Source organism: Mesoplodon mirus (genome assembly GCF_964341445.2).
Source record: "Mesoplodon mirus genome assembly, chromosome: 4".
NCBI classification, from domain to species: domain Eukaryota; kingdom Metazoa; phylum Chordata; class Mammalia; order Artiodactyla; family Ziphiidae; genus Mesoplodon; species Mesoplodon mirus.
In genome coordinates, this window is record NC_138979.1 from 166,192,579 (window position 1) to 166,212,711 (window position 20,133).

Genomic DNA, 20,133 nt, shown 5'->3' on the forward strand with positions numbered 1-20,133 from the left:
ATGAACCTATTTATATATTCCTGTGTCAAGACTACACTATCTTAATTTCAATAGCTTTAATAAGGTTGTATGTATATTAGGAAAGCTCTCCCCACTTCGTCTTCTTCAGAAGTATCTTGACTATTCCAGAGTATCTTCTCTATGAAGGCTTGAATTTTTTTGTCAGACATTTTCCTGTATACTTTGTATTCTTTGTTACTTTTGTATTGATATAGTAACTTTAATTACATTTTCTCAGCGATTGTTGCTGGAGTTAGAAGGAAAAGGGACTTTCATATACTGGTTTCTATCAAACCTGTTAAACTATTGTTCATAATTTAACTATGGATTCCTAGAGCTTTTTATAGAAACAATAATATTACTTGCAAATAATGATAGTTTTACTGCTCTGGTTAATACCACCAACACAGTGTCTAACAGAAACTGTAGAATGGGGCATCCTTTGCTTATTCCTGGTCTTAAAGAGGGACTTTCAAAATGCTAAGGTGAGGTTTGCCAGAGATTTTTTTTCACATGACCTTTATCAGATTAAGGAAGTTCTCTTCTATTCTTAGTTTTCTAAAAGGTTTATGAGGATGAGAATGATATCATAGGAATAAATCTTCTTATTCGTCTATTGGGATGACCTTATTAAATTTATTTCTCCTCAATCTGTCACTATGGTGAATTACACTGACTGATTTTTAAATTTTAAACCAACTCAGTTCCTGGAATAAACTCAATTAATTGATGAATTGGTAATTTGTCAGTGTTCATGAGTAATTTTCCTTTTTATTCCTTCCAGGATTTATTTTGCTAATATTTTGTGTATAATATTTTTGTATCCATGTTAATATGTGAGAAGTTCCTTAATTTCCCTTATTTATACATTCCGTCTTGTTTTGTCTCAAAGGTTGTGCCAATTCCTAATGAGTTGGGCATGCCCTTTCTTTTATTTTTTGACCTGTGAGTTGTTTAGAAGTTTACTTTGAAATTTCCAAAAGTCTATGGCTTATTTCATTGTTTTTGAATCTTACAGCTAGTTATAATCATGTCACTAAATTCCAGTCCATGGAAATGAACAGAAATGATATGTGCAAATTCTAGTTTTCACTAAAGGCAAGTTACATACATACTCTCCCTTTCCTTCTTTTGTCTAGTTACAATATTAATCTAAGGGCTGGATTGGTACAGGCATCTTAGATCAGGAGGCGGAAGCAGTATATTGAAGATGGTAGAGCAAAACAACAAAAGAAGCCTGGGTTTCTGACACCATACCTTCCATGGACACCATATATTTGGATTGTTAAACAAGAGTGAAACTAATTTCTATCTGACTTAACCCATAATTCTTTTTGGATTTCTCTTAACTGAGGTCATGCTAACTCTAACTAATACAAAGGTATTGAGAATCTAAATTATCATGGCATTTATGGAAATGAAAATAAAGACAGATCTGAGGTGCGATATGACAAACAGAATTTGTATCTCCAAGCTGAACAGCCTTCCCTTCCTTTTCATTTCCTAAAATGACCCTGACTTCTTATTGTACTGCCTATATCTCCTCTTCTCCCTTGACCTCCCACTTACTAAGTTCACTAGTGCCTTTCTATAAACAAGGGTAATCACTCTGACCCTGCCTTTCTGGCACCAAACTGTCCCAATTCCTAATTTTCCAAGCACAGTCCTAAAGTTGTATTACCTCCACATGCGCTTTCCCTCTTCCTACTTGCAGGCTCCCACCCCTCCACTCCACGTTGCACACCACCACTCCAGCTGTACTCATGCACACCACATTCACCACGCCACAACCCCTGACTGAAAATCACTAATGACTACTTATTGGCTAAATAGCCATGCTACCGCCTTTCACCTCCCAACCTCGCAATGGACACAACAGAGAATGCAAAGCAATCACAGCAGTGCTCTCCAAAAGAGCAGTCCAGAATCCTTCCCAAAAGAATGTTTCAATAGCCAGTACTGACCAGTAGGAACTGGCACTCAGGAAGAAACGCACTTGTATCCCTGACATAAAATATCAAATCTAAACTCCTTGGTTTGTATTTCAAAACTCCGAAGTGTCTATTACTCTCTCAAAGTTTTACAGACAATGAGCTTATAAGAAAAAAAAAAAATGTGAAAGCCTTTGAAATGGGACAAAAACTTACTGGGTATCTTCAATGAAAAACTAGTTTTTGCCGCGCAGACCCTTCTGGGTTTTTTGATTCTACAGGATCTCTGTATCAGTCATTGTCTTTGAGCTATTCATAACTCTGTGAGTTATAGATGACTGATTGCTATGCAAGTGATTCTTGTACATAGACATGAAATAAATTTTGTCTGGGGAGGTTCAATTGATTTCCTTCCTCCACTATGGAAGAAGCCAGTTTTGCCTCTATTTTAAATTCACTTCAGTACTCTATTGCTCTTTGAATGTTCCTTTAAATGAGTTGTAACATCTTGCTCATTCTCTGATTAATTAATGAGTTAAACTCGTTTGTCATGAGTTCATTTTATATTTGTATGAGAGTCATGATTTCATGATTTTACCTTAAAATTTTTTTTAAAATATCCTTTTAGCTAACTCTTTTTTCATTATTGTCTTTAAACTTTCATTACATCCCCAATATAGAATGTCTTCTCTGGCTCTTTCTACCTGACACTACTGATTCTTCCCATTTCAGAGAGGAAACTAATCTCCATCATGTCCTCAAATTACAAAAGCCAGGCTTTTCCATGATGAACCTAGACTGTAATGATGTTAATTTATTTTACAATTATTGTTTCTTTGTAATGCCTTCTACAAAATGCACTGTTTCATTCACATGTTGTAGACAGTGCATATTTATCTTACATCATTAATTCATTTATATGGAAGCAACTTCTCTCCTCAATTAAAGTGCAAGTTCCTTGAGAGAACTGATCACAATTCCTTTTCCTTTTCTCCTCTTCACTGTCTACCTAGTACCTTAGTGCCCAATAAATATCCACTCTGAGTCCCATCCATGGCCCACGAACTGGGGCTCTCAACCAAGATTTTTTTCAGGTAATCACTTAGCTTTATTTGGGGAATCAACCTACTATATTTTGGCTGAAGGTGGTTCCTTCCGAGGAGAATTCACACTAAACTTTAATGAAGATCATGGGAGCTTCTGTGAAACACCAAATAAAGTGTAACACTGATCAGAAAGGCTAGGGAAAAAAGAATAAATTGATATGCTTCTGGGTACTTTTTTCCCTCAACTATCAGTACTGTGTATACCTATATTCCTAAGAATAGTCTATGTGAGGATTATATACATTCAGTTCAACATTCATTCTTTGATTTTACAAATGTTTATTGATTGTCAACTATATGTTAGAAATTTTTTGCAGGCCCTGGGGATGCATTTGTAAATAAAATGTAATTTCTATTCCAAGAAGCTTACCTGCTAGTGAAGAAGGAGAGGGAAGTATTGAGAAAGAAAAGGGAAACAGACACAACTGTGACCTAAGCATATAGATAATTGGTGACAAGCCAAATCAAGTTGCTCATTATGACAAAAAAGACCTTCTTATTTTCAGGTATTATAACTACCAAACCTTTAAAATTAATCTATTGTAAATACTCCTAATGGGATAATGAAATTTCAAATTTTGCAGATCTGTATCACCAGGACACATACCCTACATTCAAAGCCTTACATACCCTAATACCACCTAAACCAAATGAGAGACCATCAACATTTTTCTATGGTTTAAGTGCTAAGTTGTGAGAGACTAATAAATGGTCTTGAGACTGCTTCCAGCATATTTGATTTTATGAACTATAAAATACTTTACCAGCTGAATAGTCTACCAAGTATATTAAATCCACTCTTTATAATGCCATATGAAGTCAAAGGATTTCATAACATTTGAGCATTAACATTATTACTGAACATTTTCATTTTTCATTCATTATTACTGAGGTTTTACTTATGATAATTATTTCAAATTAAAACCATCTTGAGAAAACTGCCACTGTAAAAAACCTAGTTCATTTAACCAGCTTTATTTTTCTCATGATTTTTTATTTTTTACCTTTATTTTTAGGGGAACCCTTAGAATAAGGCATTTAAGATTTTATACCATAGTACTATGTTAGTAAAGAGATTATGTAAATAAAAAAGACCAACAAATACTAATAAAAGTTATAGGCTTCTTGTTGTTATTGATAATTTTCAGCTTCACATGACATACTAGTATAATCAAAGTGATTAAATAAGAAATAATAAGCAATCACGTAATGATAATGATAACCTAACACTTGTTTGGTCCTAAATATTTTCACATATATTTTCTCTCTTAATTCTCACAACAGTGTGATAAAATATGTTTAATTATATTCACTTTTACAGATGAAGGGATCAAGAAACAAGCGATTTTCTAAATGTTGAAGTGGTATTTTGTATACTGAACCCAGGTCCTCAAACTCAACATTTCAGTTTTGGTTCATACTTTTAAAAAGAGCATTTAATTTACAAGCCAAATACTGTTGGCAAGACACTTTCTAAGGATAAGTAAAATATATGTGGAGGAACACTAAACATTTTATTCACTTACGATGTCATCATGCTGAAATCGAGAAAGTCAGTGTACTTTCCCAATGGCCTGGTTAAATCTAAGGAATAGATTATTTCCCAGCTAGGGTCTGCACACTGTCGATCAAAATCACTTGCTTACACAGGACCAAAATACTCTCTATTAGCATCTTTCCTTTCCTCACACTCAAAATATAAATATTTTATTCTTAATTAGCCTTATTGTTTAAAAGTTTCTTATTTTTCACCTGCTCATTAAAAACATAAAAAAAAAATCACCATTAGACCCAAGTCACTCAATATTTTGTGTGTTTTCAAAAGTTTTAAACACAAAATATGCATATTCAATATTTGCATCATACTCTCAATATAGCTTTAAATACCTCCCCCTGTATATAACAGCATGTCAATATTTTCTTTTTGAAAATATGACTTTTAATGGCTGAATAATATTTCATCGTAAGGTGGTAACATAATTTATTTTACCATTCTTTCAATTCACGTGGTTTTTATTATAAAAATGTTTACTTATAAAGTAATCTAACCATGTTTTTTAAAACTTGAGAAACAGAGAAAGGAATGATATCACAGCCCTAATTCTTGTCTAACAAGTCACTATTATAAGATTTGCTTGCTTCTATTCTTTTTCTTATACACCTATCATCATATGTTATCATTAAAGTACACGTAATTATATATCTTGAATTTGTTTCCATTTAACATTATATAATAAACCTTTTCCAAAATCTTTGTGTCATGCTGGGTGGAAACTTCACACTTTATCTAACCATTACTTTATTGCCGAACAATAAGTCATCTCCCCTTTTTTTCTATAAAAATGTATATCATTTTCCAATAAATATTGCAAGCATGTAATCTTACATATTTGCACTTAAAAAAATGATTTCCTAATACCAGATTCCTGCAAGTAAGATTATTGAAAAAAAGGCTAAAAAGCTTTTATCATTATTTGGATATTGTAAAAAAAAAAAAAAGGTTGACTGTCTGCCCTTCAAAGTATAAATAGCAACCTGATCTCAGTTTCTTATCACCTAGTCCTTTTAGTGATTGGGAAATACAGAAACAAATAAGCATAATTACATTTAAGCTAATTATGTTTTCCATAAATTAGTGCATAAGGGCATCACCTGTCTTGAGAGAGCAGTGACCACTTAAATACACATAATTTTTTTCTTAATTCTTTTTTTTTTTTTTTCATTTTAAAAGTTTGTATCTACATACCTTTCTGGTATAGTTTAGCTTACTTTCCCCTTTGAATCTTAGATGTAGTTTTAGAAATGCTTTCCAGAACTGCTTCCTTTGGGGAGTGCTCTGAAATCCACATCAGGACACAGCAGTAATCCTGATAGAAGGAGAAAGAAAATACCCCAACTTACCGTTTCTAACTCATGTACACGGTCCTGCAAATAAAGCATAGTACATAATTATTAAAACAAAGCTATAAAAAATCATTTCAAGTTTACTTAATTTTTAGATTTTCTATTTATTCTCTATGAACAATAACATTTTAAAAATGTAAAAAATGAAAACTCCTACTCAGGATAATCTCTCCAATAGAAAAATAGTCATAAAAGAATCACTTTTCTCATCTCAACTAGTGTTAGGACTACAAGGTTTAATTTAATAGTAAATACCATAAATTCAGACATAGTTACTAAGTGGAATAGATTTTATCACTTTTGCATTGGTAAACTTATTTATCTATTTAGCAAAATATAACTATTAGATCTGAATATATGAACCACTAGACAATAGTAGTGATTTAAAAAAGGAATTTAGCACATATACCAGCTCTCAATTAGGTATACAGCACAACGTATGCTCTCACAGGAAGTAAAGTTCAGACATAAGAATGACTTCACCAATTAAAATTAATAAGTACACTGTTAATTGAGACAAGGCAGGAGAAGTAAATGAGAAAGATATGTCACATGCAGCCAATCCTGAACCCAGATAGGTCTTCAATACCTACAATATCTTAGAAGGTTTCATAGAAATACTGGTTTTAAAAAGAGTCATTGATAATATCGCTTTAAAAGCTAAATGATTAAGAATGGTTTCATTCTCAATCCAACAGCTGTGTTCTCAACTCTTCCCAGAGCTAACAGCTACATACTAAAAGTTTTTACCAAAAAAAAAAAAAAAGCTGACTTGAGAGAGAGAGTGAAAATTCAAGGAAGTGCAAAGCCATCCTTTTTACGAGGGTCAAGGCCATTTTTCTTTCTATTCTTTCATTTTAAGTAGTTGGAGGAGATATATAAAATCTGGATTTTTAAAAATTAAATTGTGCTAAGAGGGAAAGGAAGGAAAATGGGGCAGAGGGCCATTCAGCTCAGATCTCTGTGACCGTACAGAGACTGACTGAGACCCATGACACTTAGGAGTGTCCCCTGCATTCTCCCAGCTTCACCTAACACACAGAGGCCTTGCCTTTGAGGACTTCTGCAACCCAGCCTTCAACCCTCAGACTGCGAAACTGGGTTGAACATTTCTGCCCCTTTAAATATTTCGCTATGTGGGCACAAGCTAAATGAATATATTATGCAAAATCAGCCCAAAGCAGACTGTTTTTAGCAATATAATCTGTTTAATTACATTTTGTTGGCATACTTGAACCTCACCCTCGCCCCCATAATTTTCATAAAATAACTGCTATTTTATTGGTGACTTGTGTACTGTCACATTTGAGTAGCTCGTAATAAATGCATATAATGCCTCAAGGGGGCTTTGATCTGTTCTTACCAGGCATCTTATTCACAGTGCATCTGGGACAAAATCATTCAGCAAAGTGTTATCATCACTTGCAGACCGAACAGAACCTCATTAGACAGTCTTTGGGCAGTATCGCATTTATATGAACCATCTTGGAAGGCTGAAAATATTTACAGCCACTATTTGGGCCTTAAGTTTTCCCCACACCATGTACCTATGGGGCTCATATTATTTAGAATTAGCATATTTTAAAAGCACACATACAGCTGGTTTGAAATCAGTGATATCGTACGATGCCAAAATAGTACAACTGAATTAAATTCCATTTTAATTCATAGCACACTGTTTGGTAAAGATAAACTGATATAATTTATGTATTAGTGTCTTCATTTTACTTAAATATTGGTTACAGGATTTTAAATATGCACTGTCATGGACTACATGTTTGTGTACTCAGAATTCATGCATTGAAACCCCAATCCCTAATGTGATGGCATTTGGAGATGTGGCCTTTGGGAGGTAACCAGGTCATGAGGATCGAGCCCTCATGGGATTAGTGCCCTTATAAGAAGAGACACAAGAATGCTTGCTTCTCTTTCTGCTCTCTGCCAGGTAAGGGAATAAGGAGAAGATGGCCATCTACAAGCCAGGAAGAGGTCCCTTACCAAGAACCGAATCTGCCAGCACCTCGACCTTGGACTTGTCAGACTCCAGAATCGTGAGAAATAAATGTTTGCTGTTTAAGCCACCCAGGCTACAATAATTTGTTATAGCAGTCCCAGCTGACTGAAACATATGCCTAGTCTATAAGGCTAAAACGCAAATGGTCAAAAAATCTCAATTTTGTTAAAATATAAAGATCAATAATCTATATCAATACAATTTACTTATGTCTGTCTATAATCTACTCCATTCCAAAATGGTACTGAGATAGCTTTCAATGAAAAATATATATGTTAAGAAAATGAGAAAATTAGGGAAACAAGAAATTCAGTTCATTAGCCTGAATTTAAATAATTCAATTTGCCAATCAACAACAGCTAATAGGATACCAGTCATTGTTGCCAATTAGTGAGCTCAGTCTAAATTGCTGTTTTTTTGGCCTTAATTGTAGGCCATAAATAAAAAGAAACTACTCCTAATCTTTATGAACTTATTAACTTGCTTTTTTTTTAAACATCTTTATTGGAGTATAATTGCTTTACAATGGTGTGATAGCTTCTGCTGTATAACAAAGTGAATCAGCTATACGTATACATATATCCCCATATCCCTCCCTCTTGCATCTCCCTCCCACACTCCCTATCCCACCCTCTAGGTGGTCACAAAGCACCGAGCTGATCTCCCTGTGCTACGCGGCTGCTTCCCACTAGCTGTCTATTTTACGTTTGGTAGTGTATATGTGTCCATGCTACTCTCTCACTTCATCCTAGCTTACCCTTCCCACTCCCCATGTCCTCTAGTCCATTCTCTATGTCTGCGTCTTTATTCCTATCCTGCCCCTAGGTTCTTCAGAACCTTTTTTTTTTTTTTTTAGATTCCATATATGTGTTAGCATACAGTATTTGTTTATCTCTGTCTGACTTATTTCACTCTGTATGACAGACTCTAGGTCCACCCACCTCACTACAAATAACTCTTTTTATGGCTGAGTAATATTCTATTGTATATATGTGCCACATCTTTATTCATCTGTCGATGGACACTTAGATTGCTTCCACGTCCTGGCTATTGTAAATAGTGGGGCAATGAACATTGTGGTACGTGACTCTTTTTGAATTATGGTTTTCTCAGGTTATATGCCCAGTAGTGGGATTGCTGGGTCGTATGGTAGTTCTACTTATAGTTTTTTAAGGAACCTCCATACTGTTCTCCATAGTAGCTGTATCAATTTAAGAAATGTATTGTGAAATTTAAATGGTTGAAGTTGACTTCTTTTTTGGCAGACAAGATTAGTTACTATAATTCTGTATATAAAAGAATTAGGCTACTGCAAATCCCTACTCTCTAACAAAAGAGTTGCATACTTCTGCTCATGTTCTTTTTTTTTTTTTTTAATTTTATTTTTATTTTTTTTAAAATTTTTTGCCTTATAACAAATTTAATCAGTTATACATATACATATGTTCCCATATCCCCTCCCTTTTGCATCTCCCTCCCACCCTCCCTATCCCACCCCTCCAGGTGGTCACAAAGCACCGAGCTGATCTCCCTGTGCTATGCGGCTGCTTCCCACTAGCTATCTACCTTACGTTTGGTAGTGTATATATGTCCATGCCGCTCTTTCACTTTGTCACAGCTTGCCCTTCCCCCTCCCCATATCCTCAAGTCCATTCTCTAGTAGGTCTGTGTCTTTATTCCTGTCTTACCCCTATGTTCTTCATGACATTTTTTTTTTCTTAAATTCCATATATATGTGTTAGCATACAGTATTTGTCTTTCTCTTTCTGACTTACTTCACTCTGTATGACAGACTCTAGGTCTATCCACCTCATTACAAATAGCTCAATTTCATTTCTTTTTATGGCTGAGTAATATTCCATTGTATATATGTGCCACATCTTCTTTATCCATTCATCCGATGATGGACACTTAGGTTGTTTCCATGTCCGGGCTATTGTAAATAGGGCTGCTATGAACATTTTGGTACATGTCTCTTTTTGAATTATGGTTTTCTCGGGGTATATGCCCAGTAGTGGGATTGCTGGGTCATATGGTAGTTCTATTTGTAGTTTTTTAAGGAACCTCCATACCGTTCTCCATAGCGGCTGTACCAATTCACATTCCCACCAGCAGTGCAAGAGTGTTCCCTTTTTTCCACACCCTCTCCAGCATTTATTGTGTCTAGATTTTTTGATGATGGCCATTCTGACTGGTGTGAGATGATATCTCATTGTAGTTTTGATTTGCATTTCTCTAATGAGTAAAGATGTTGAGCATCCTTTCATGTGTTTGTTGGCAGTCTGTATATCTTCTGTGGAGAAATGTCTATTTAGGTCTTCTGCCCATTTTTGGATTGGGTTGTTTGTTTTTTTGTTATTGAGCTGCATGAGCTGCTTATAAATTTTGGAGATTAATCCTTTGTCAGTTGCTTCATTTGCAAATATTTTCTCCCATTCTGAGGGTTGTCTTTTGGTCTTGTTTATGGTTTCCTTTGCTGTGCAAAAGCTTTTAAGTTTCATTAGGTCCCATGTGTTTATTTTTGTCTTTATTTCCATTTCTCTAGGAGGTGGGTCAAAAAGGATCTTGCTGTGATTTATGTCATAGAGTGTTCTGCCTATGTTTTCCTCTAAGAGTTTGATAGTGTCTGGCCTTACATTTAGGTCTTTAATCCATTTTGAGCTTATTTTTGTGTATGGTGTTAGGGAGTGATCTAATCTCATACTTTTACATGTCCCTATCCAGTTTTCCCAGCACCACTTATTGAAGAGACTGTCCTTTCTCCACTGTACATTCCTGCCTCCTTTATCAAAGATAAGGTGACCATATGTCCGTGCGTTTAACTCTGGGCTTTCTATCCTGTTCCATTGATCTATCTTTCTGTTTTTGTGCCAGTACCATACTGTCTTGATTACTGTAGCTTTGTAGTATAGTCTGAAGTCAGGGAGCCTGATTCCTCCAGCTCCATTTTTCGTTCTCAAGATTGCTTTGGCTATTCGGGGTCTTTTGTGTTTCCATACAAATTGTGAAATTTTTTGTTCTAGTTCTGTGAAAAATGCCAGTGGTAGTTTGATAGGGATTGCATTGAATCTGTAGATTGCTTTGGGTAGTAGAGTCATTTTCACAATGTTGATTCTTCCAATCCAAGAACATGGTATATCTCTCCATCTATTTGTATCATCTTTAATTTCTTTCATCAGTGTCTTATAATTTTCTGCATACAGGTCTTTTGTCTCCTTAGGTAGGTTTATTCCTAGATATTTTATTCTTTTTGTTGCAATGGTAAATGGGAGTGTTTCCTTGATTTCACTTTCAGATTTTTCATCATTAGTATATAGGAATGCCAGAGATTTCTGTGCATTAATTTTGTATCCTGCAACTTGACCAAATTCATTGATTAACTCTAGTAGTTTTCTGGTAGCATCTTTAGGATTCTCTATGTATAGTATCATGTCATCTGCAAACAGTGACAGCTTTACTTCTTCTTTTCCGATTTGGATTCCTTTTATTTCCTTTTCTTCTCTGATTGCTGTGGCTAAAACTTCCAAAACTATGTTGAATAAGAGTGGTGAGAGTGGGCAATCTTGTCTTGTTCCTGATCTTAGTGGAAATGGTTTCAGTTTTTCACCATTGAGGACGATGCTGGCTGTGGGTTTGTCATATATGGCCTTTATTATGTTGAGGAAAGTTCCCTCTATGCCTAATTTCTGCAGGGTTTTTATCATAAATGGGTGTTGAATTTTGTCGAAAGCTTTCTCTGCATCTATTGAGATGATCATATGGTTTTTCTCCTTCAATTTGTTAATATGGTGTATCACGTTGATTGATTTGCGTATATTGAAGAATCCTTGCATTCCTGGAATAAACCCCACTTGATCATGGTGTATGATCCTTTTAATGTGCTGTTGGATTCTGTTTGCTAGTATTTTGTTGAGGATTTTTGCATCTATGTTCATCAGTGATATTGGCCTGTAGTTTTCTTTCTTTGTGACATCCTTGTCGGGTTTTGGTATCAAGGTGATGGTGGCCTCGTAGAATGAGTTTGGGAGTGTTCCTCCCTCTGCTATATTTTGGAAGAGTTTGAGAAGGATAGGTGTTAGCTCTTCTCTAAATGCTTGATAGAATTCGCCTGTGAAGCCATCTGGTCCTGGGCTTTTGTTTGTTGGAAGATTTTTTATCACAGTTTCAATTTCAGTGCTTGTGATTGGTCTGTTCACATTTTCTATTTCTTCCTGATTCAGTCTTGGCAGGTTGTGCATTTCTAAGAATTTGTCCATTTCTTCCAGGTTGTCCATTTTATTGGCATAGAGTTGCTTATAGTAATCTCTCATGATCTTTTGTATTTCTGCAGTGTCAGTTGTTACTTCTCCTTTTTCATTTCTAATTCTATTGATTTGAGTCTTCTCCCTTTTTTTCTTGATGAGTCTGGCTAATGGTTTATCAATTTTGTTTATCTTCTCAAAGAACCAGCTTTTAGTTTTATTGATCTTTGCTATCGTTTCCTTCATTTCTTTTTCATTTATTTCTGATCTGATTTTTATGATTTCTTTCCTTCTGCTAACCTTGGGATGTTTTTGTTCTTCTTTCTCTAATTGCTTTAGGTGCAAGGTTAGGTTGTTTATTCGAGATGTTTCCTGTTTCTTAAGGTGGGATTGTATTGCTATAAACTTCCCTCTTAGAACTGCTTTTGCTGCATCCCATAGGTTTTGGGTTGTCGTGTCTCCATTGTCATTTGTTTCTAGGTATTTTTTAATTTCCTCTTTGATTTCTTCAGTGACCACTTCGTTATTAAGTAGAGTATTGTTTAGCCTCCATGTGTTTGTATTTTTTACAGCTCTTTTCCTGTAATTGATATCTAGTCTCATAGCATTGTGGTCGGAAAAGATACTTGATACAATTTCAATTTTCTTAAATTTACCAAGGCTTGATTTGTGACCCAAGATATGATCTATCCTGGAGAATGTTCCATGAGCACTTGAGAAAAATGTGTATTCTGTTGTTTTTGGATGGAATGTCCTATAAATATCAATTAAGTCCATCTTGTTTAATGTATCATTTAAAGCTTGTGTTTCCTTATTTATTTTCATTTTGGATGATCTGTCCATTGGTGAAAGTGGGGTGTTAAAGTCCCCTACTATGAGTGTGTTACTGTCGATTTCTCCTTTTATGGCTGTTAGTATTTGCCTTATGTATTGAGGTGCTCCTGTGTTTGGTGCATAAATATTTACAATTGTTATATCTTCTTCTTGGATCGATCCCTTGATCATTATGTAGTGTCCTTCTTTGTCTCTTCTAGTAGTCTTTACTTTAAAGTCTATTTTGTCTGATATGAGAATTGCTACTCCAGCTTTCTTTTGGTTTCCATTTGCATGGAATATCTTTTTCCATCCCCTTACTTTCAGTCTGTATGTGTCTCTAGGTCTGAAGTGGGTCTCTTGTAGACAGCATATATATGGGTCTTGTTTTTGTATCCATTCAGCCAATCTGTGTCTTTTGGTGGGAGCATTTAGTCCATTTACATTTAAGGTAATTATTGATATGTATGTTCCTGTTCCCATTTTCTTAATTGTTTTGGGTTCGTTATTGTAGGTCTTTTACTTCTGTTGTGTTTCTTGCCTAGAGAAGTTCCTTTAGCATTTGTTGTAAAGCTGGTTTGGTGGTGCTGAACTCTCTCAGCTTTTGCTTGTCTGTAAACGTTTTAATTTCTCCATCAAATCTGAATGAGATCCTTGCTGGGTAGAGTAATCTTGGTTGCAGGTTTTTCTCCTTCATCACTTTAATTATGTCCTGCCACTCCCTTCTGGCTTGTAGAGTTTCTGCTGAGAGATCAGCTGTTATCCTGATGGGAATTCCCTTGTGTGTTATTTGTTGGTTTTCCCTTGCTGCTTTTAATATGATTTCTTTGTGTTTAATTTTTGACAGTTTGATTAATATGTGTCTTGGCGTATTTCTCCTTGGATTTATTCTGTATGGGACTCTCTGTGCCTCCTGGACTTGATGAACTATTTCCTTTCCCATATTAGGGAAGTTTTCAACTATAATCTCTTCAAATATTTTCTCAGTCCCTTTCTTTTTCTCTTCTTCTTCTGGAACCCCTAGAATTCGAATGTTGGTGCGTTTAATGTTGTCCCAGCGGTCTCTGAGACTGTCCTCTGTTCGTTTCATTCTTTTTTCTTTATTTTGCTCTGCAGCAGTTATTTCCACTATTTTATCTTCCACCTCACTTATCCGTTCTTCTGCCTCAGTTATTCTGCTATTGATCCCATCTAGAGTATTTTTTATTTCATGTATTGTGTTTTTAATCGATGCTTGATTCATCTTTAGTTCTTCTAGGTCCTTGTTAACTGTTTCTTGCATTTTGTCTATTCTATTTCCAAGATTTTGGATCTGGGAAATAGAATCTTGGATCATCTTTACCATCATTATTCTGAATTCTTTTTCAGGTAGACTGCCTATTACCTCTTCATTTGTTAGATCTGGTGGGTTTTTATCTTGCTCCTTCTCCTGCTGTGTGTTTTTCTGTCTTCTCATTTTGCTTATGTTACTGTGTTTGGGGTCTCCTTTTTGCAGGCTACAGGTTCGTAGTTCCCGTTGTTTTTGGTGTCTGTCCCCAGTGGCTAAGGTTGGTTTAGTGGGTTGTGTAGGCTTCCTGGTGGAGGGGACTAGTGCCTGTGTTCTGGTGGATGAGGCTGGATCTTGTCTTTCTGGTGGGCAGGTCCACGTCTGGTGGTGTGTTTTGAGGTGTCTGCAGACTTTTTATGAGTTTAGGCCACCTCTCTGCTAATGGGTGGCGTTGTGTTCCTATCTTGCTAGTTGTTTGGCATAGGGTGTCCAGCACTGTAGCTTGCTGGTCGTTGAGTGAAGCTGGGTGCTGGTGTTGAGATGGAGATCTCTGGAAGATTTTTGCCGTTTGATATTATGTGGAGCTGGGAGGTCTCTTGTGGACCAGTGTCCTGAAGTTGGCTCTCCCACCTCAGAGGCACAGCACTGACTCCGGGCTCCTCAATTTGGGATGATGTGTTGTCTATTCATGTATTCCACAGATGCAGGGTACATCAAGTTGATTGTGGAGCTTTAATCCGCTGCTTCTGAGGCTGCTGGGAGAGGTTTCCCTTTCTCTTCTTTGTTCTCACAGCTCCTGGGTCTCAGCTTTGGATTTGGCCCCGCCTCTGCGTGTAGGTCGCCGGAGGGCGTCTGTTCTTCGCTCAGGCAGGACAGGGTTAAAGGAGCAGCCTCTTCGGGGACTCTGGCTCACTCAGGCCGGGCAGGAGGGAGGGGCACGGAGTGCGGGGCGAGCCTGCAGCGGCAGAGGTCGGCGTGACGTTGCACCAGCCCGAGGCACGCCGTGCGTTCTCCCAGGGAAGCCGCCCCTGGATCCCGGGACCCCGGCAGTGGCGGGCTGCACAGGCTCCCGGAAGGGCGGTGTGGGCAGTGACCTGTGCTCGCACACAGGCTTCTTGGCGGCGGCAGCAGCAGCCCCAGCGTCCCACGCCCGTCTCTGGGCTCCGCGCTTTCAGTCGCGACTCGCGCCCGTCTGTGGAGCCCTTTTAAGCAGCGCTCTTAATCCCCTCTCCTCGCGCACCAGGAAACCAAGAGGGAAGAAAAAGTCTCTTGCCTCTTCGGCAGCTCCAGAGTTTTCCCAGACTCCCTCCCGGCTAGCTGTGGCACATTAGCCCCCTTCAGGCTGAGTTCTCGCCGCCAGCCCCAGTCCTCTCCCTGCGCTCTGACCGAAGCCCGAGCCTCAGCTTCCAGCGCTGCGCGCCCCGGCGGGCGAGCAGACAAGCCTCTCGGGCTGGTGAGTGCCGCTCGGCACTGATCCTCTGTGTGGGGATCTCTCCGCTTTGCCCTACCCAGGTATGTGGGGAGTTTCTTGTCTTTTGGGAGGTCTGGGGTCTTCTGCCAGCGTTCAGTAGGTGTTCTGTAGGAGTTGTTCCACGTATAGCTGTCTGCTCATGTTCTTATCATTAAAATAGCCAATAACTTAAGCCAATATTGTGGCACTGATACAGTCTATGAAAACACATGCCAGTATACGTCCTGGAATGAATATATAATTACACCAAAATATATGCTCCCTATCCTCTCCCACTCTTACTATAACTGCAACTGTAGTGTTTTGTTGTTGCTGTTTAACCTTCAATTTTCATTTCAACAGATTTTATCTTCAAGCTCGGCCTGCAGGTTCAGTACTCTCCCTCCTCTCCCATCACACACACACTCCTAAGGTTAGATCCCCAAAAGAAAAGAATTGCTAGGATATTGAAAGGGGGGAGAGTAGGTGAGACGAGTAGAGGAGGAAGACAGAAGTAATGAAGTAATGAAGACACTCTCAGTATAATCATGAGATTTCAGGTGGTTTTAATAAATCAGTGGTTCTTATTTTTGTAGCCATGGACTTTGAGAATCCTTTCCCCAGAAAAATGTACACTATACACAATACACAGAATTTTGTATATACTTTTAGGGGAATTGCAGACTCTCTGAAATCCACCCATGGGCCTCCAAGTGCTTTTACTCCAAATAAAAACACTTGAAATAAGATGTAAGAATTATTTTATTAGACCAAATAATTTATTTTAAATAAATTATTTTATTACACCAAATAAACTATTTTATTAGACCAAATCTATTTATTTCTCCTGTATGAAATATTTCTGGATAACAAGGAAAGAAACAATGGGGAGTGGAAGGTTAAAAATTGTAGGAGAAATTTCCTTCAAATGTTTTGAAGAAAAAAGCTCTCAGGGAAAAAAAATATGTTTTATTGTTACCAGGTTTTTTGTGATTGGAGAGTCCCTTTCCCACTATTTTTTAGTGCTATTTAAGATGGGGAAAGTCTAAGAAAAACCTAAAATGGCAACAATTATTTTAATGTTTACTCTTAAGGATTATACATATAGTCACTGCATAGTCCTTGAGTTACAATGAAGAGTACTAGCTGTTATTATCAGTGTGAATATTACATACCATTTCTAAATGAAAACAATAATGCTAGAAATCACATTTTAATTTATTCTGGGCTTGACAGATCGAGTAAGGTGAGTTATATTTTTGGGAAGGACAATAGCACATGCACTATAAAAAAAGATGTATTTTAACTTTTTATCATGAGGTTAGTAACCTGTCTTGAGCTGTATATATTCCTTTGCTACCTGGTCACAATGGGGCATACATTAGAGTTTATGAATAAACCAAAGCAAATTCATTAGTATCACTGGAGATGGGAACATATTTGTAGGCTGTTGGGAAATGAACGCTAAGTGGAGAGTTGGTATCTGAATCCTTGGTCATTAACTGTTTATTTGACTCAGCTGAGCCAATCAACTAGCCACATTGATTCATCCATCCAATCTAAGAGATGAAATAGAGGCTCACAGGTCTGAATACTCAGAGTTTTCTCCCCCTGATAAGTAGAGCTGTACAGGTCTAGTGACTTTATCACAATGATGCAGCATTTTCCAAGAACGCTTTAAATACATCCATTAGCATACAAAAAAAGTACAATACTGGCGTAAAAGTATAATGAAAGTCTCTACTGCTTCCGAGTCTAAGAAACATTACAAGATAGACTAATTCTGGAAACTTCTCTGTACTGAAGGGCCATGATGAACCTATAATTTTCAAAAAGAAAACCCACAGTGAGGTCTCCCTCTCATCACTCTTCTAAAGGCACAAAGCCTGTTTTCTGGAAGAAAAATCCACTCAGATTCACCCAGAGAGACCACTGCAGGGCATTTTTCCTGTCAATGTTATCTTGGTTTAATCAACACTCACACTTTACCTGCTGTTTTGTACATGAAGGTTATAAAATGAAATGCATTTTTCCTCTATGCATTTCCACATGACAACCCATTACATTTAACAAATTGTCAATCATTTTTTAAATAATTCAAAGAGTTAGAAATAATTTCAAATGTATTCTTTTCCACACTTCAAGATATTAAAATGAAAGAAAAGGAAAAGGCTTTTATTAACCACCTCAAAAAAAGATCAGTGTTTCATAGAGTCATTCTAAAAAATTAAAACAAAATAGATAAAAATCGTAAACAACCTCAATGTTGCAACACCAAAAAAAGGTTAAAAATATAGCGTAAGTTGGCTTTGAATACACACATAAGTCAAAGATCTGTACATAAAATTGCATGTTATCTATTAAAAGTCAAAGTTACTCTATATTTTAAAAAACTAGAATGAATGACATTAGGGCAGCATGCAGTGGTTTCCCATCATCTGGTGTTCAATTTAGCTATCATTAGATATTTCCGGTCAATCTCTGTTAACTCATTTCACTAGCTGCTTATGCGCCTTTTTCAAATAATCTACCTCAGGGTTCAGAATAACAAAACAGAAATGCTGAAAAGAAAACCACAATAAGGCATCAGGATTTTACCTAAAAAGTCGTCAATAAGAAAACCCAACATTTGACTTATCAAGAAAAGCCAGTTTAAAGGTATGTATTATTTCCTAGCCTAGTAATGATCCTTGTTATCTACCTTTCACTTGGGGACTGGAAAATCAGAAGCAGAAACAATGACAACATTTAAGAACAAAGCCGAAGTGTGTGCTCCACATTTCTGATCTGTTCTCTCATCCATTACCATTGCCAGATAGGGACCTGAGGCAGCCAGTTTTGCTTCTGTAGCTTTCTTCTGCTGTATTCTCAGGCTAGCGGTTTGTTTTGTGGTATTGTTATGAGGCCGTTGCTGACTACTGCACTTCCATTCAGTACTATTCAGGAAAGGCTGAGGTTGCACTTACACTGAAGTGGGATGTGTACATGGGTTTGCGGAGCAGGGAATACAAGTGGGGTGAAGGAGGAAAATGAAGAGAAAGCATGGAAATGGGGCTCTGTTGGTTTGTTTGAACAGATTTCACACTGGAAAATGCAGCCAGAAAGCCTAGGTAAGGATTTTGCTTGAAATCCCTGTAAGCATTTCTAGTCAACAGTACGAAACTCATACCAAAAAAAAAAAAAAAAAAAAAAAAAAAATCTCAGATTTACCCTTTATATTTTAGAACACAAAGCAAGGCAATGAGGTTTCTTCCCCCTGCCCCCCTTTAAAATGAAGAATCACTGTAAGTTTCTTCTTTAATGCACAATGTAATACGGTGCATAGGTGTGCGCCTATAGGATAAGACTGCAACCCAAATGAAGGGCAAAAGCCAGAATTATCTTTCTGCTGGTACTGCTCAGTTCCACAGTGAAACTGCTAGTAACAGGTAACAAAAGTTCAGTGAATGACATCCAGACTGGAGAACACCTAAAAGTTATTTGCAGATAATATAAAGGCTATGATCGTGGTTAGGGGTAATGCAAATGATAAACAATGTAATTTCAAAGATTGTCCCCAAAAGAGATGCAGGAACAGGAGTTGAGTAGCAGGGGAAAAAGCTAACAACCCAGAACCCAACACACCATATTTTTTTTCAAGGATTTACACCTTAAGAAATAAAGTACATGTCTCCAGTTGTGAGGCCTGTCATATATCAACTGAATATGCTCTGAACTCTTATGCAAATCATAGTGCAGTGGTGATTATGGCATAATTGATGAGTAGATCTGTGTCATGCATAACTTGTGGAAAACAACTGGGTGTGCTTTTTTTTTTCAGGGTGTGTATCTGACTGCCACCAAACATAGCTGATCTAATGAGACTCCCTGAGGCTAACATCTCCTTGGTTTCCCTCAAGTGTACACATCTCTTGGGTTTCCAAGTGAAGCATGTTCACAAGGAAACACATATAATCACAGAACCCTTTGTCCCAAGCTCCTTCCTCTTGAATATTTGAATTGCAACACTTGATTGTTGACTATTGTGCATGTCACATGGCTGAGTCATTAAATGGCAACAGCAAACAGTCCACCTTGGGAATTAAATTGTAATTCCAATAATCCACATCCTAATTTACGTGGAACGTCATTTACTCAATTCTTTTCAGGAATTAAAACATAAGGAATATTATATTAGATACTCTCCTTTTCACCCTCATTCCCATATTCCTTCTGCGGGCTACTGCGTACAGTTATCTCTCACCATTCTATACAAAGAGGGAGGCTGCTGCTCAGAATGAATAATCAAGGAATGGACAGATTGTTTTAAAATAATGTATTTGGCTGACATAACTCAGGCTTTTCTTGCTTCCTCATTCAGTTTGACTCAGCTTAGAACTATTACTAACCTCCATTTTGTAATACACA

At 37.0% G+C, this 20,133-nt stretch overlaps 1 protein-coding gene across 3 annotated transcripts in view; it reads right to left on the reverse strand.

Annotated features, from left to right (window-relative positions):
- The window catches only part of CEP128 (centrosomal protein 128), a 442,632-nt gene that overhangs the window by 55,862 nt on the left and 366,637 nt on the right, over positions 1–20,133 (reverse strand). For all 3 annotated transcript variants that reach the window (XM_082619712.1, XM_082619711.1, XM_082619713.1), the window contains one exon: positions 5,939–5,962. In XM_082619712.1, the coding sequence (XP_082475838.1) occupies positions 5,939–5,962 (24 nt within the window). The remainder of the gene's footprint in view (positions 1–5,938; positions 5,963–20,133) is intronic.